At 52.2% G+C, this 17,866-nt stretch overlaps 1 protein-coding gene across 7 annotated transcripts in view; it reads right to left on the bottom strand.

Moving 5' to 3' along the window:
- The window catches only part of Arrb1 (arrestin beta 1), an 88,584-nt gene that overhangs the window by 15,695 nt on the left and 55,023 nt on the right, over positions 1 to 17,866 (bottom strand). For all 7 annotated transcript variants that reach the window (XM_004656271.2, XM_045144917.1, XM_045144921.1 and 4 more), the window contains exons 2-10: positions 15,404 to 15,434; positions 13,171 to 13,231; positions 9,214 to 9,258; positions 8,327 to 8,523; positions 6,834 to 6,893; positions 5,980 to 6,047; positions 3,311 to 3,446; positions 2,334 to 2,418; positions 1,627 to 1,699 (exon numbers count right to left, since the gene is read on the bottom strand). In XM_004656271.2, the coding sequence (XP_004656328.1) occupies positions 1,627 to 1,699; positions 2,334 to 2,418; positions 3,311 to 3,446; positions 5,980 to 6,047; positions 6,834 to 6,893; positions 8,327 to 8,523; positions 9,214 to 9,258; positions 13,171 to 13,231; positions 15,404 to 15,434 (756 nt within the window). The remainder of the gene's footprint in view (positions 1 to 1,626; positions 1,700 to 2,333; positions 2,419 to 3,310; positions 3,447 to 5,979; positions 6,048 to 6,833; positions 6,894 to 8,326; positions 8,524 to 9,213; positions 9,259 to 13,170; positions 13,232 to 15,403; positions 15,435 to 17,866) is intronic.

Raw genomic sequence — 17,866 nt, 5'->3', positions numbered from 1 at the left:
TTAAAAAAATTATTGCCCGGACTGGAGAGATGGCTTAGGGGTTAAGGCAAAGCCAAAGGACCCAGGTTCAATTCCCCCGGACCAACATAAGCCAGATGCTCAAGGTGGCACATGCATCTGCAGTTCGTTTACAGTGGCTCTTAAGGCCCTGGCATGCCTATTCTCTCTATCATCTTCTTTCTCTATCTCTCTCTCAAATAAATAAACAACTAAATAATTTTTTTAAATTTTGTTGTTGTTTTTCGAGGAAGGGTCTCACTTTGGCCCAGGCTGACCTGGAATTCACTCTGTAGTCTCAGGGTGGCCTTGAACTCACAGCAATCCTCCTACCTCTGCCTCCCGAGTGCTGGGATTAAAGGCGTGTGCCACCACACCCAGCAATTTTTAAAAATTTTTTGTTGTTTTATTTTTATTTATTTATCTGAAAGTGGCAGACAGAGAGAGTAAGAGGCAGAGAGAGAGATTGAGAATGGGCACGCCAGGGCCTCCAGCCACTGCAAACAAACTCCAGACACGTGCGCCCCCATGCATCTGGCTAATGTGGGTTCTGGGGAATTGAGCCTCGAACCAGGGTCCTGAGGCTTCACAGGCAAGCGCTTAGCCGCTAGGCAATCTCTCCAGCCCCCAGCAATTTTTTTTTTTAAGCTAAAAACAATTATTGCCATTCATGGTGGCAACACAGGAGCATTCACCTCCTCTGTTAAGTCTTTCCTTGGGATCTCTCCCTTAGTTGCTGGCAAGCGTGGGACAAATTCATACTTAGCCACTGTAGCTCACCTCCAACTTCAACCTTTGGCTTCTCGCCCCCATCTAATTGCTTATACCCGATGAGCTGAATCACTCCGTTCACAGTCAAGGAGAGCCGGGTGGGTACCTAGTGCCGCGCTCTCAAGAGAGCTCAGAGCCAAGGGCCTCACTGCCACCTACGGTTCCGGTACGGAGTACTTATCCTCTCTCCACAACCCCAGCGGCCCCTCCACTCACTAGCTTTTGCTTTGTAGTTCTGGTTTTAGCGGGGTCTTTTTCTTGCCTTTTTTGTTTCCTTTGAGGCAGACTCTCTCTTTTTTTTTTTTTTTTTTTTTTTTTTTTTCTAAATTTTTATTTATTTATTTATTTGAGAGTGACAGACACAGAGAGAAAGACAGATAGAGGGAGAGAGAGAGAATGGGCGCGTCAGGGCTTCCAGCCTCTGCAAACGAACTCCAGACGCGTGCGCCCCTATGTGCATCTGGCTAACGTGGGACCTGGGGAACCGAGCCTCGAACCGGGGTCCTTAGGCTTCACAGGCAAGCGCTTAACCGCTAAGCCATCTCTCCAGCCCCAGACTCTCTCTTTGTTCTCGGCTGTAATGTGCACTTTCCTGTAGCTAAATCTTGTTTGTTTGGGAGCCCTGGGGATCGAACCCAGGGCCTTGTGTATGCCAGAAAAGCATTCTGCCACCGAGCTACGCCCCCAGCCCAAAGTAAATTATTCCTAAAAGGTTCTTCTATGTCATCTACCATGAGTGACAAGGAAGGTGGGAGCCCGAGGAAGGTAGAGAAGGGTCACCTGGCCCTGGGGCAGGACCCGGAGCTCCTGTTGGTCCCCTTCAGCCCCACGCACTCAAGGCCCAGCTTGCGCACTTACTCGGCCTCCTCCATGGCCACAGGGCACTTGTACTGCGCTGTGTTGAAGAGGCAGATGTCCGCGTACTGGCGCACTGGGGAGGGAGATGGAAGCGGGTGCATGAGCCAGGAGCCGGCACCCAGGAAGCGTCTCAAGATTCCCTAAGGTGGGGATGCTCAGACGATGCCAGAGTCTACACAGGGGCACTTGTGAAAGACACGGCCCCAGCCTCCACCCAAAGGGGAGCCCCTGTACACCCACCCCCCTTCCACAACCAAGCCTTCCCTCGTCACATAATGGCCAGGACCCAGGAAACCTACAAGAAAGAGAACCCCACAGAGCAGGCTCAGCTTCAGAAAGCTACTACTGATGGGGCTGGAGAGGTGGCTCAGCGGTTAAGGCACTCGCCTGCAAAGCCAGAGGACCGAGGCTCGATTCCCCAGGGCCCACGTCAGCCAGATGCACATGTGTCTGGAGTTTGTTGGCAGCGGCTGGGGACCCTGGTGCACCCATTCTCTCTCTCTCTCTCTTTCTCTCTCTCTCCCTCCCTCCCTTCCTCTCCATCTCTTACTCTCTCTGCCTCTTTCTCTTTCTCAAATAAAAAAATAAAAATAATTTTAAAAAGCAGCAAGCTATTGATGGTGGGTGTGACAGGCTTTTAACAAAGGTCAGCCTGAACTACCTCAATACTTAGGGGGATTCCCTCCTTCCCTTCCCTCCTCAGTTACCCGATATCTTGATCTTTTTCACAGTCTTATTGGTGTTGTTGGTGACGTGGACGTTGACGCTGATGGGTTCGCCGTGGTAGTAGATCTGGAAGGTAGAAAACAGGAGACTGTGGGTGGGGACGGCACCTCCGTTCCAGGCAAAGGGGAGGTGGACAAGACCCTTCCAGGGTTCTGCAAGCCCTAGTTATCCCCCAAGCTCATCAGCCACTTTCCAGCGGCGTAAAAGTGGCACTAAGACCACCAAGCTTCCTCGTGGGAGTCTTGAAACACGCCTGGATGAGAAGATGACATTCCTGGCTCCAGTTTAGTCCTGGCCACTAGCAACAACACGAACAGCAGTGACAGTGGTGAACGGCCCTGTGACCTTGGACGGTTTAGTGAAGCCTCTCTCCCTTGCTCAGTGTGAGTGGCTGGATGAGGCAACCTCTCAAGTCTCTGGGGGAGGGGGCTCTGATGGGGTTGCAGACATGGGAGGCTGTGGTAGACTCAGGGAAGGGAGGAAGGGCTGATGATGAGCTCACTAAGAGAACTAGCTCTGAGTTCCTAGGTCTTGTCCAGGCCCCTGCCTTCAGCTGCCTCAGCAGGGGGAGGTGAACCCCCAGGAAGTGCCTGCCCGGGATCCCAGCAGGTCCCAGCCAGCTAGATTAGAGTCCCCTGGCTTCTACAGGACTTGTCTCCTTCTAGCTCAGAGGTAGGAAGGCCATGGCTGGGTCCTTCTGTCCCTTCTCTGCTGACCTGCCTTATCTTTTCTGCCTCCCAGATGAAGCAAGCAGTTAGCAAGGTGGGAGGGGACGTGGTCAGGACCCTTCCACAGGGCATAATCCTCCCATCTGAGGTTATCTGTACCCCTCTTAGAGGTTCACGTGTCTATCTCTCCCAGTCCTTTAAGCCCCAAGAGGTTTTCCCAAACCCCCAAGGGAGATCAGGAGACAGTGGAGTCGGAGGCCCAGACCTGGCAGAGCAGCCCAGCCTCTTACCTCCTTATCCAAAGACGCCTCTAGGTGCAGGGGCTTATCTGACATGAGGAACTGCCTGGTGGTCTCGGCTGTAGGCTGGGGGCCAGGCCTTTCTGGGGCGTACTGAACCTTCCGGATGACCAGACGCACAGAATTCCTAAAGGAAATGAGCAGGGTGAAATGAGCCTCCTCCATGCCCTTCTCTTCAACTTCCACGCCCCTGTACTGTACAAAGAGCTACCGTGGCTGTCTATTGCCTTGGAATCTAGCCAACTATAGTGGCTGGCCTAGGGGCCTGTCACCGTGGGACCCCCACTCCAGCCTCTCCCATTCTATCCCCAAACCAACCCGGGACAGCACTTCATTGGGGTCTGTGTCCTGGTACCCAGCAGTATGGTAAGAAAGGAAACCTTGGGCTGGAGAGACGGCTTAGCTGTTAAGGCGTTTGCCTGCAAAGCCAGAGGATCCTGGTTTGACTCTCCAGGACCCACGTAAGCCAGACGCACAAGGGGGCGCAAGCATCTGGAGTTCGTTTGCAGTGGCTGGAGGCCCTGGCACGCCCATTCTCTTTCTCTCAAATAAATAAAAAAATAAATAAAATATATTTAAAAATTTACAAAAAAAGGAAGGAAACCTTTCCACTTCCTGCCTCCCTGCGTCACCTGACAGCACAAACTCCTTAAGGATGGAAAGTCTTTCTCTAAATCATTCACTGCTGTGTTCTTAGGATCCTGCAACTGCCTGTTAAATACTAAGTGAAAATGTGCAGAGGGATGGGGGCTCCATGGGGGGTGCCCAGGTTCCATGACAGACTGTGAGCTCAGCCAGGGGGCGGGGCAGGACCGTGAAGGGGTGACTCAGCAAGGGGCCACACATGAGAAGGGCTCAGTGAAGGCCACAGGCTCAGGGCAGACAGAGATCGCGAGGGGGGACAGAGGCTCAGTGAGGCTGTTTCTGTGGCGTCCCCATTTCCTCAACAAGCTGCTTCCCCCAGAGCTGAAGAGTCGGGGTTGCTCTCCCAGCTATCCTTACTGACTTCAAGAGCCTGGGTAAATTAACCTCTCTGTGCCTCTGTTTCCTCATCTGTAAAGTGAGGACAGGAGCGCCGACTCCTTAAGGCTGCTGTGAGAAATAAACTGCTCCACTCGCATCCAGCGCAACTGGCACCCACTAAGCCCTTAGGAACTGACAGACACTATCTTGTTATTAATGGGAAATCTTGGGTGTAGACTTAAGATGTCTCATTGACGATGGGGTGAGGGTGGTGGCTGTCATTCTCTCTGCTCAAGGACCCTCTCACAACCCAAAGCACCCTTCAGTCGCCTGGACTCAGGCCTTAGGAGGAAAGAGACAAGGTACAGAGAGAAGTAAGGGGAAAGGGTCTTGTCTTCCCCATACACAAGAGGGGTCCAGACTGCTGGTGAAAATGCATGCAATACACCTGATCGCCAGCAGGTGGCAAACTCGGCCCACTTCCTAAAGAGGTTGCTTGTACCCTCAGCTACCTCCTTAGAAACTAAAACTTAGCAGCACTTGGGAGGCAGAGGTAGGGGGATTGCCATGAGTTCAAGGCCACCCTTGAATACACAAAGTCAGCCTAGTCTAGAACAAAACCATACCTCGAAAATCCAAAACAGAAAGAAAAAAAAACCTAGGGCTGGAGAGATGGCTTAGTGGTTAAGCGCTTGCCTGAGAAGCCTGAGGATCCTGGTGCAAGGCTCAATTCCCCAGGACCCACGTTAGCTAGATGCACAAGGGGGCGCACGCATCTGGAGATCGTTTACAATGGCTGGAGGCCCTGATGCACCCACTGTTTCTTTCTCTCTCCCCCATCCCTCTTTCTCTCTCTGTCAATCTCAAATAAATAAAAATAAATATTTTTTTTAAAAGAAGAAACTAAACTCAGGATGCAGGGGATCACAGCTGGGGGCAAAACCAGTATCCACGAGACCGACAAGGCCTGAACCCCAGGAAGGGCATCTATGAGAAGTCGAGGCCAGCTGCTTTGGGCAGCCAGCCTGGGCTCTGTCTCCAGAGCACTGCAGGAGAAGGTCCCCTCTGAAACATGGCTGCCTCCCTCCTTCTGCCCTGGATGGGTTCACCTTCTCCACTTCTCTTTGTGGCTCAGAGGTTCCATGACACACAGACCATATCACCCCCACCACCACCACTGATGGCCTCCAGTTAACAAACAGGGAAATGTGGATGTCCACTTCATTATCAAACACAATCTGAACTTAGGGTCTTTCCAAACTCAAAATGAGAGGTTCCAAGCCAGGCGTGGTGGCGCATGCCTTTAATCCCAGCACTTGGGGGGACAGAGGTAGAAGGATCACCGTCAGTTCTAGGCCATCCTGAGACTTCCTAGTTAATTCCAGGTCAGCCTGGACCAGAGTGAGACCCTACCTTGAAAAACAAACAAAATAAAAAAATTTTTAAAAATGAGCACTTCCTTCAGTCTGGAGGGGGTGAGACGGAGGCAGGGGCAAAAGGGAGGAAGCCACACAGTGACGCAAAGACTCCGGAGGCCTGCGCCACAGCCCTGAGGCCACCGCCCCTAGGAAGCCTGCCATGATCTGCCAGCCTTGCAAAGCCCTCTGAGAGCCCAGGCCCGTCCTCACAGCCGGTCCTCACGCTTGCCTCTCTTGTACCCCCTCCCCTCTGCTGCCGGCACCCCACCCAGCACGCACCTTTTGTGGATCTTCTCCTCCAGGTTTTCGGCACAGAAGGCCTTGACTTCATAGTCCACACCGCAGGCCTGCGGAAGACATGCTGACCCCCGGGTGCCCAGCATGTGGCCAGCCCACCCTCCACAACATCAGGCCCATGGACAGAAACGCACACGCTCTCCACCGCCAGAGAGCTCCTGGGTGTGTGGCTCAGAGCCCTGCAGCCTTCCCCTGCCTCTGACTCCCCCGCCAACACTTCCTTCTGACCTGCTCCTGGGGGCCCACGGGCTGGTCCCTCTCTCCTGGGTGGGCACATTAGGACTCCTGGCCCAGCCTTGGCGACAGACCTTATCAAGAGAGCCACCAGCAGCAGTGCCTGGGGACACCTTGTATGAAAACCCTTGCGTGGGTGGCCTGTTGCCTCCCAGCCTTTAAACAGCATGGCATGGATGCGCACATCCACCACTTGTGCTTTGCAAATAAAGAAGCAGGCTCTGGGGGCCCAGGACACTCCCCTGAGCCTCGGTTTCCCCGGCTGTGAAACGGCAGCAATCTCGTCTCCCTGCGAGGTTGCTAGGGGCTATGTGAGGCCAAGTGCAAATCCTAAGAACATCTTGGTCCTGGTGCAGCCAACACTGCAGCCAGCAAGAGTGACTCAGGGGAGCCCGTGACACATCACGGAGTGTGGGGGTGAGGCAGGCCGCATCTGTGGCCTCATCTGCACAGGCTGGTTGTCTGAGGGGCACCAGACAGGCCTAGGCCCAGGAAGCTGCGAGGGGAAGGGAGGTACCAGGTGTCTAGCATTTCCTGAGGAGAAAAAAAGCCACGGACCTAGAGCCCCTAGACCCAGAGAGATGTCCCTCCTGGGTACCTACCTTCCCTGTGTCCTCGGGCCCTGGTTGCAATGTCACAGAGCACGGGAGGTTTGGAGGGATCTGTTCAGGAGACATGAAGGAGTTGCCTGTCACCTCTGCCATTGTCCCCCCCATGTCTCACGGCCCTGCCACTCCCACATGCCCATTAGACCAAGTCTCCTGAGGAGAGGCCACCAGACTAGGAGCCCTTGGAATGGACCAGTTCTCCTCCTTCAGCCACATCACCCCACACAGGGTCAGAGGCAGCTGGGGGAGAACAAAGGTTGGAAAGTTCTTCACTTATCGGGTTTAGCCCCCTTCCCATCTTCATAGGGCTGAATGGCTCAAGAGATCTTCCAACAATGTCTACTGGAGTAGACAGAATAAGGATTCTCCAAAGACTTCACATCTAATCCCAAAATTTATGGCTGCCACCTTGCATCACAAAAGGGACTTGGCAGCTGTGTTGGCGTTGGGATGGGGAGAGCGGTCTCGATCATCCATCTCAGCCTGCCGTAATCACATAATCATGAGGGCCATTAAAGAGTCCCTACCAGAGCCGGGCATGGTGGCACATGCCTTTAATCCCAGCACTCAGGAGGCAGAGGTAGGAGGATCGCCATGAGTTTGAGGCCACCCTGAGACTACATAGTGAATTCCAGGTCAGCCTGAGCTAGACTGAAACCTTACCTTGCAAAACCAAAATAATAATAATAATAATAATAAATAATAAATAAAATAAAAAGAGTCCATGCCAGAGTGAAGGGATGTGAGAAAGACTCAACCCCCTATTGCTGGCTTGGGGTATGAGGACAAGGCAAAAGGACTGTGAAGATGGAAACTCGAGGGAAAGGGCTCTGCCCTAGGGCTTCTGGAAGGAACACAGCCCTGGGACCCATAAGACCTATTTTGGACTTCTGACTTCCGTATCGATTTCTGTCATTTTAGTTGGTGTGTTTAATTACCACCAATGTTTCCGGCAACCCGTGACAGCAGCCAGAGAAATGATCTCATGTGCACGCAGAGAGGACTCTGCACCCAGCTTGACCACAACTCCCCTGCCCTCAGGCTATCACCGAGACTACCCTGAATCTCAGAATCAGGGAGTCAAAGAAACATGGAGATGCGAAATAGGGCACTGTGGCATCTTGCAACTGGAAGAGGGCTTCGCAAAGGGTAGAACTGGGCATGGGGGTAGGCAGTCTGGGGAGAGACATATCGTGACCCAAGACCAGACAGGGCTCCTTCCTTCTCTGAAGCTACCCCCTGGTGCCCCACTTTCTTCAGCGACATGGATGGAGGAAGGCCCGAGGACTAGTCCAGAGGTTAGGGTGAGACACCCAGCCCAGGCCGGAGAAGAGACACCAGGCAGGATACGGGACGGTGGTTAGGTGCCATCACACACTAGGGAACTGGGTGACCTAGATTGGCTGTCCGTGTGCCCTAGTGCTTCCCAGAGGCAAAGCTGCTGGAATGGCCCCGGCGGGGGGCTGGGGGGGACAAGGGCCCCTGACCTCAAAGGTGAAGGGGTAGGCGTGCTCGCCCAGCTTCTTGATGAGGCGCTCCTGTAACCGCGTCAGGGGCTTCTTGCTCTCGGGGGCGGGTGGGAAGGACTGCACATTGGCCACAAACAGGTCCTTGCGAAAGGTCAGGCCCAAGACATCCAGGTCCTCCCGGCCGTAGCGGAAAGCGCAGGTCAGGGTCACGTAGACTGTGGGGAGCAGGGGCAGTGAGGGGGGCCCCGGGAAGGCCACACACCAGCCCTCCCAGGAGCACTAGAGACCACAGGTCGGTCCCCAGGCTCCTGCAGGATAGCAGCGCTGCCTCCCCGCGCTTGGTGCCCAGACACAAAATCATGAGGTGTGTGTGTGGGGGGGTTTCCTCCCATAGATCAGGTCTGACTTCCTCCCTAGACCAGGAGCACAGTGAGGGATTGCCCCACAACCCGGTGGCAGCAGTGGCTGGATGAAGCTGGTATGGAGGTTGGTGGGGAGCCATGCCAGGCAGACAGCCCAGAAGGGAAGCACATGACATGTCCAGAAGGCATAAAGTCTTGGCCTCGCCCAGCCATGACCTTGCAGTCCTTTTACTTTGCTCTTCTGAGAAATGAGACCCTCCCTCCTGTCCCTGGCACCCCAAGGCTGGCCATTGTTATCGACGATGATGTAGTGCTTGGGGCATTACAAGTTCTCCCAAAGTAAGCATGAGGCGGGGCTGCCCAGGGCTTGTTAAAGCCAGAGCCCCTGCTAGGTGTGAACTGTGGCGTTCAGGAACCATGGGCGGGCAAGGAGAGGCGGTGAGATTAGCCCAACCTTGCCTAGATATCACCTCGGCTGAGGTCAGTGGGGGAAGAGGGGCAGAGGAGGTCCCTGGCATGCTGGGAGAGGGGACCAAAGCCTACCTCGTCTCTCTTTGAGATACTCGGGATCCACCAGGACCACGCCATCTAGGGGGGAAACAGAGAGTGAGCAGACCCCTCCAACTTAACCTCTCAAATCCAAGCCCCAAACCCACTCGGACTCAAACCCAGCCATCTGCCCATCTAAAAGCATCACAAGAGAAATAGGAAGACCAGCACCCAAGATGACACCCACCTCCCAGCCTCACCTGCATGCCTCCCACCCTCTGCCCAAAAGACCTGACTGTGGCTTTGGGCAAATGAGTATTATTCAGGGTCTGAAACCCAGGCACCAGGTAGCCTTTGGAATGAAGAAACATTTTTTTAAGTATTTTATTTTATTTGCAAGCACAGAAGGACAGAGAGAAGAGAGACAGACAGAGAGGGAGAATGGGTGCTCCAGGGTCTCTAGCCACTGCAAACAAACCCCAGATGCATGCGCCAGTTTGTGCATCTGGCTTTACATGGATACTGGGGAATCAAACCCAGGTTGTTAGGCTTTGCAGGCAAGTGCCTTAACCACTGAGTAATCTCTCCATCCGCATAAGTAATTTTTATTTATAAAATAAAAAGCTTCATTTAAAATTGACACAATCCTTTCCCACCACTCTCCTTTGTTCCTTCCCAACCCCCTCCATGGAATCCCCACTTTCCCCCTCCTATTCCCTATTCTATATTGATCTTTTTCTCCACCCTCCATGATCCATGACATTCAGAAATGTTGAAAAGCAGAGGCCACAGGTACCAGGTGTGATGAGGTGACAGAGCATGAGGAGAGCAGAATCTGGCTTCAGTGTGACCCAGCCTCTGGCACAGCCCCGTGTAGGTAAAAGGCAGCCCCCATTTCACAAGTTACAAGAAGGGCTTGCTTTCAATCTGCCCAATTCACCATGGGGGGGGGGGGCAGCAGGACCAAGGGCTGGAATTCATACCTATGGGTAATGTGGTGGTTTGAATGCAAATTTATATCCCCATAGCCTCATGGGATCTTTGATTAGGACTGAGTTTACAACTTGAATCTCCAGTGGGCGGAGCCCTGTGGGGGAAGAGATGTGTCACTGGGGGCAGATCTTTAGCCCAGCCTAAGGTGGTAAAGAGCTGATTTGAGCTCTGGTTGTTCGTGTTTGCTGGCTGGTTGGTGGTGTCTCTCTGCTATGGATCTATGAAAGTGAACCAGCTTCTTCCGCCACTGATGGTATTCCCCTGAATTCGGCAAGCCTGGAATAAGCCCTTTCCTCCCATAAGCTGCTTCTGATTGGTTGTTTTCCCCAGCAACGCAAAAGTAACTGCAACAGAAAAACTGATAACAAGAGTGGCGTCATTGCTGTGATGGAGCTGACCATGTGGGTTTTGGTCTTTTGGAACTTGTTTGCTGAAGGTATGTGGAAGGCTCTGGTACTTCGGACTGGAGAAACCTTGCAGTGCTGTAAGCAGAGCATGATGGACTGTTCTGGTAAGAGTTTGAAAATGCTAAATGCAGAGAGAATTGTGGGTTGTGAAGGCTTGGCTTATGAACTTTCAAAGGAGAGAGAGAACATTGTTGGAACTGGACTGCTGGCATAAAGGCTGGATGCATTCTTCTGCCCATGGCCAGAGAGTTTGATCAAGGTTAATTTCAAAGTAATGGACTGGTGTGCTTGGCAGAAGATATAGAACAAAAAAGAAATGAAAGATCAACAGTTTATCACAGGAAAAATTCAAACAAGTCTGAAGTTACTGGCACAGAGACTGGTTTTAGGTTGCTTGAGTTGCAATTTTTAAGCAGATTACCACCATTAAGTGTGGGCCAATTGCTTTGCTCTGAAACAACTGAAATGATGCTCTGAGGTTGAGCCATGGAAGACTCAAATGAGTAGGAATAAAAGTTCTTTTACAAGGAAGAGGCTTGAGCTGGGCATGGTGGCACACATCTTTAATCCCAGCATTTGGGAGGCAGAGATAGGAGGATTGCTATGAGTTCAAGGCCACCCTGAGACTATATAGTGAATTCTAGGTCATCCTGAGCTAGAGTGAGATCCTGCCTCGAAAAACCAAACAAACAAGGAAGAGGCTTGAAGAAAGGCTTGGGGGGAAAATTCCAAAGGAGTATGCTGCTCTTCAAGGTCAAGGTCTATTCCAAGAGAAAATTAAAAATTCTTTGTTTATTTCCCCACCACCACCACCAGATTTACAAAATTGGCTATGCTTCACACCTGGTGCTGGTTTTGGATGCATGAAAAAACAAAGGGCATGAAGTGCAACAGTTTTGTTTTTTGGAAATAGCCGCTGGGCAAAGTGAGACAGGGTTGAAATCCCTGTGTGGAGACCCAGTAAAGCCACTGTATGAAGATGAACTGGTTCCAGGTACTGCTGAGATGTGGCACATGAAGCAAGGTTTAAAAAAAAAAAATGCTCCTCCCAGACACAAAATGGCCTGGATATCCATGACCTCACAGCGCCTGACACTACCTACACAAGACCATCATAAGAGGAGGAAAAGATCATGACATCAAAATAAAAGAGAGACTGATTGAGAGGCAGAGGGGTATGATGGAGAATGGAGTTTCAAAGGGGAAAGTGGGGAGAGGGAGGGTATTACCATGGGATATTTTTTATAATTATGGAAGATGTCAATAAAAATTTGGAAAAAAAATCCCTGTATGGAGACTAAGTAAGGACAACATATAGAGCCATAAAGATGAGCTATAGTTTACAATGTAGTTTGGAAGATGCTTTGGATGGATCAGGACTGAAGAACAGCTGCTGTGGAGAGCTGCTGGCTCAGGATGGAGTTGTTCCAGGCTATTCAGCCCAGTTGGAGGGGTGGAATTGAAAATCAAGAGACTTTCATCACTAGTTACAGATACTGGACTTGAACTGCAGATGTTTGATGCTTACCCGCTGGTTATTCATTCTGTGTTGGTCTAATCTCTCCTTGTTATGCTTTTTTGCCTGTTCCATTATGTACGGGAAGTATGTAGCTTGTGTCTTAACTTAGTAAGAGATAGTCTTAAATCTAAAATAAGACTTAGGACTTTTTGCGGGGGGAGGAGGAGGTTGCAATAAGGTGTTGCTCTAGCCCAGGCTGACCTAGAATTTTCTGTGTAGACTCAGGGTGGACTCGAACTCATGGCAATCCTCCTACCTCTGCCTCCCAAGTGCTGGGATTAAAGGTGTGTGCCTCCACACCTAGCTGACTTGGAACTTTTGAACAATGTTAAAGGTGGCAAAAAAAAAAAAAAAAAAAAAACCTGTGAGGACCTTTGAAGTTGGACAGAAAGCAATATGCATTGTTAGATGATCATGAGTGTATGGGGGCCAGAGGTGAAATGCGGTGGTTTCAATATACGGCCCTATAGACTCGGGAAATTTGTATTACAATTAAGCTTCCTAGTTAAGTCTCCAGCAGCCTGCTTGGGGAGACATGACTGAGGGTGGATCTTTTGTAGTTCAGCTCTAAGGTGTGTAAAAAGCCAGTGTGAGCTCTGGCCCTTCATGTTTGGTCTGTCTCTCTGCCATGGATCTATGGAAGTGAGCCAGCTTCTTCTGCCATTGGAGGTGTTTCTCCTGAATTCTGGAAGCCTGAAACAAACCCCTTCCTCCAATAAGATGCCAGATATTTGTCCCAATCATGCAAAAAATAACTGCAACCGTACCCTTCAACCTACTGGCTCTGACCTGGAGCAAGTCGCTGAGCTCCTCTGGACCTCATTCTCCTGTCTGGAAAGCAGGGGTGGCTGCTGCAGCTGCCCCCACTGTCTGCGGTGTGGTAAGCCCTAAATGCTACTGCTGCTGCTGTTATCCTCACCTTCAGAGCACCCACAAGCCTCTGTACAGCCAGAGGGGCCTCTCTTGAATGGGAAAGTCACTGCTCAGAAGACACTTGCCACCTGGAGCGGGAAGCCACACCCACCCATTCTGGGCACCAGGCTCTTCTGAACATGGGGCTTTCCCACAGGTCTGGATGCCCCCAGCACTCACCCACGGGGTCCACAAGGTCAATGTGGTCCACAAAGTCCCGCTTTCCAAGGTAGACGGTGAGCTGGGGAGGAGAGGCACATGGGTGTTAAGAGTCTGCAGGCTAGGAGAACACAGGCCCCTGCCCTGGAGCTGCCCTTGAAACTCCTCCACCCACTCCCAACCTTACTGGAACCTCAACAGAGTGCAGGTACCCTCTCCAACCCCAAAAGCAGATATTTGTTTGTTTTCTGGTTTTTTGAGGTAGGGTCTCGCTCTAGGCCAGGTTAGCCTGGAATTCACTCTGTAGTCTCTGGCTGGCCTCGAACTCATGGTGATCCTCCTACCTCTGCCTACTGAGTGCTAGGATTAAAGGCCACCACACCCGGCATAGCAAATACTTGGAAAGTTTGTTGTCGTTGTTGTTTTTGCCTGTGCACATGTGTGGGCTGGGTGTGCATGTTCAGACGTGTGTGCGTACACCTTATTTATTGAGACAGGCTCTCCTACTGGAACCCAGAGCTCACTGATTCAGCTAATTGAGCTACCCAGCTCACCCTAGGGAATCCTCTGTTTCCGCCTCCAGAGCACTAGATTACAAGCAGGCTTCCAGGCCTGCCTGGCATTTACATGAGGATGCCAAAGAACTGAACTCTGGTCCTCATGTTTGCATGGCAAGGGTTTTATTTGCTGATCTGTCTTCCCAGCCCTGAAAAGTTCAAAACAAAACAAAACCTCCGTCTCCTAAAACCTTAGGAAGCAGTTACTATGGTTCCCATTTCACACAGGACACTGAGGCCCGGGGAGGACTTCACACCACCAAGCACTGCTGAGACTGGAACCTCAGCAGCAGAGCGGGCCACAAGCCACAGAGCCGAGGGCACAGGCTCTAGGCACAAGCCCCACTCTGCGCACATCTGCTGTTCCTCCCAGTGTGGCCTGGCAAGAAGCCACTCACATGAGGACTGGCTTCTGGGGCAGTGAGGAATCAGGGAGCTACTTCCCTGCCGGCAAGGAAGAGCCCCAAGCTAGAACTCCAGTGGCTCAAAGATGAACCGAGAAAACATCATCCTAAGTGCTCCCTGCCCCTCAGCCATCCTCCAACCTTGACAGTTCTACCTCTATCACAGTTCTCAAGTCCCTTGGTTTTTCCATTTCTGCTGCCACCCTTGCCTGGCAGAGCACATTGGCCCTCTGATGCTCTGCAACCCTGGACACACTGGTTGTCCTAAAACAAAAATCCATGCCTGTCTGAAAACCCGTTAATAGTTTCCTCTGTGCCTGGAAGCGAGGATGACGAATGGGTTTCATTCCAAACAACATGTCGTATTGATTGGTCAGGGCTGCCTGGGGCCCTGGATTGCCAAGGAATCCAAGATGGGATCCTGGTGCAGCCGGAAAGGGTGAGAGGTGGTGATTAGTGATGATTTCTCTGGGCCAGAATGGGGATATGGAATAGGGTGTGGTGCTGTCTTCCAGCTCAGGGCATGCAAGCTGCTAAGACAGACCACGGGATTCTTGCCCCTGGATCTTGTAGCCTATCTTTGCCTCTGCCCTCTCTGCTCGGTCTTGGCACATGGAGACTCAACCACTGGGGATGGCCAGCATTCCTTCAGATTTTACATGATCCTGCCTAGAATGCCCCCTTTGCCTTACTGTGCCTAGAACGACATCATCCTGGAGGAAGACATGCCTGTCCAATCAGGGGGTCTGCAGCCCCTGGACATTCCGGTATCTCACACTTGGCACTTCACGTGATGATCAATTTTGGGGCCTGCCTCTGCCGTCTGGCCATGAGCACTGTGCCTGACTCATTTCAGTCCTCCCTCCCTGATCCCGGCCCAGACCTGGCGTGCACTGATGTCAGTAATGTCTATTTGCTGAACTGAGAGCAAGCCTGGGGCCTGTGGAAAGGAAGGAAGGGACACAGGCTCTGGCAGCTCCTAGACAGTGAGGGGCAAATACACCAGAGCCCCTCACACCAGGGGGATCAATGGCTTCCCCGCTGCCCTTACAGATGAGCTTGCATGGTCTCTCCATTAGAGGGCACACCATCTCTCCCCAGCCCCACAGTCCACACAGAAAGTTTCCAGGGAGAGCCCCATCCCTTCTGCATTAAGGGCTCCTGAAGACAACTGTGTCACCCTCAGACGGATAGCAGCGTCTGCCTTTCCCTGGGCACACCATTTCCTCTTCTGGTCCGCAGAGGTTTCCCAGAGCATGGGCACAGGGAGGAGCTGGCACACCAGAGACTCACCTTTCCATTCGGGCTCGCCTTCTTGAACACTCTGTGGAGAGAAAGAAAGGCGAGGCCAGAGTTAGCAGATCCTGCCCCAGGCAGGCTCCTGCAGGCCACTGTGAGGCTGGACCATGGACAAGGGTCTTGAGTGTCTTGCAGGCACCAGGCAAGGGTGCAGAGCAAGCGGCGCCCCACATAACCAGCTCCTACCTTCTCCTCCACAACCTCCTCAGATGCACACCAGCCTCTGCAGCCCATCCTTCCCCACAGCAGGCTGCGGGCAGGCGTTTCACAGGGCACATCCACCCAGCTCAAACACAGGGTCAGCCTCAAGTGCCTACCAGATATCAGTGATGGGACATCATCGCTTCTCCGCCTGCATCACCTCACTCCTCCCAAGCTCTGCTGTTCTCCAACATCACCCCGAGGGCCATTGCTACCTCAAACCTTTATTGTAACAGTCTCCCTTGGTCTCCAGGATGCTGTCCCAAGGTATTCCAAACCCACTGCCTTATGCAATGCTTGAACCCATGCCCACCTGGCCCCAATCCTTCTCTCGCTCTGTTCTTCCATTCTATCCAGCACGCATCACAATCCAACTTGCTATGGACTTCACTACTATATTCTGTGCCTGGTCTGTCTGCTCAGCTAGCAGGCGCACTCCAGAATGGCAGACTCTCTCCAGTCCACTGACAGATCCCGAGCACCCACTGGGGTTCACCTAACTGTTGTTCGGTAGACATGCTAAACACGGCAGGTGGCAAACACCCAGTAAAAGTCTAAGCAGATGAATCCGTGAAGAGTCACCACCTTCCCTGACAGAGACAGAGGGCACAGGACAGGGAGGAGAAGTGATCACAAAACACAGCTGAGCGTGGGCTCAGGCAGTGATGTATAAAAAGTGTTACTTGCTTCCACAGCTCCTCTTTCCCTTCCCAACCCCACCCCGGCTGCATCTGGGAGCCAGAGGCCCTTTCACCTAGCCACCACCATCCAGCCCAGAGTGCCCCAGTCATTGTTGGGTGGAACGGAAGAAAAGCAAAAGATAGAGATCCTGAAATGAGAAAAGGTACTGGGGAGAGGAGCCAAGAGGGGAAGGACGCAGGTGTAAAAATAAAAGGAGGACAAGAGGTAAAAGAAGGAGAAAAAAAAAAGGGAGAAGAAGAGAGAAGGAAAGAGAAACAGCCTCAAGTAGAGAGAGGTGGAGCAGACGGGGAAAGACGGAGCAGGCACACACGAGGCCCAGAGGAGCAAGCCTGGGCCTCAAATCCTTTTCGGGATTAGGCAGTCGACAGGTCAGGTCTGCAGGTGAAGCCTGTAGTCCTCAATCAGCCACTCTAAGGACAGTGGGATGGCTCTGTGAGGCCTCCACGGCCCTGGCCTGGCCCCACCCCTCCCTCCTGGTCCCCAGAGAGCAGGGATGGGTCTGAACATTGCAGGCAAAGAAGATCTTGGCCTGGCCTCCATCCTCCCATCCCCTAGGGACCCAGGGCGCCTCTCTTCATCAATATTTATCAGTGTTGGGAGTGTGAAGATGCCACAGTTAGCTGGGATGTGATAACTGCTAAAGTGAGAAAGAAAAAAAAATTTTTTTTTTTTTTTAAGCACACACAGATCACACATTCTGAACTAGCAGCACCAAGCTAGAGAGCCAGGCGCACCAACCTTCTCCCAGGGACCACGGAAGTGACAGTCACAGGGAGCCTTGTGGCCACCAAGCCTCATCCAGCCCCAGTCATTGGCACCCTAGAGTCTGAGGGAAAAAGAGAGGCCATAAACTCCAGGCAACGCAGATAACAGAGTCAGGGGATGGTGTTCAAGTGGCTTCTTGGAGGGATTGGGGTGCCCAGGCACAACTGAGGAGGGGGGAGAAGAGAGGGAGGGAGGGGTGGAGGGGCAAAGGGAGGGAAGGAAGGGACAGCATTCACTGAGCAACTAAATTTCTCCTCCTAGCAGTACTGTAGAACAGATATCATAATGCCCATTCGACAGGTCATTAATTGGAGGCTCAGAGAGATGCAGGAATCTGTCCAGGAATACAGCAAGCCAGGGGCTATGTCAGGGCCCAGACCCACTTCTAGCTGTTTGAATCCACTATACTATTTGCTCAAGCAGTTATTTTTGCCACATCAGGAATAACAGAAAACAGAGAGAATGAGGGCAAGAGGGGAAGGGAAAGGGAAGGAATCAAAGGGCGAGTGGGGGGGGGGGTGCAGAGTGAGGGTGATGAGGGGCAGGAAACACAAGCAGCAGTGGGGAATGTCCTGCCACTCAGGAAGCCAGGACTAGGAAGCCTTCCTCAAACAACAGCAGCCGCGGTAGCCACATCCCCTTGAATGTGTTGTTATTCCTTAGCTGTGGCTCTAAGTGGTTTTCCAAGGACACGCTGGCTGAGCCTTATAACGGTCCCATTTCAGAGATGCGGAAACTGAGGTTCAGAGAGGCCACATACCGTCTGTCTCCAGAGTCCAGGGCCCATCC

The sequence above is a fragment of the Jaculus jaculus genome, chromosome 3 (genome assembly GCF_020740685.1).
Source record: "Jaculus jaculus isolate mJacJac1 chromosome 3, mJacJac1.mat.Y.cur, whole genome shotgun sequence".
Taxonomy (NCBI): domain Eukaryota; kingdom Metazoa; phylum Chordata; class Mammalia; order Rodentia; family Dipodidae; genus Jaculus; species Jaculus jaculus.
Note: the sequence above shows the minus strand (reverse complement) of the source record. Positions and strands in the feature narration are given on the sequence as shown.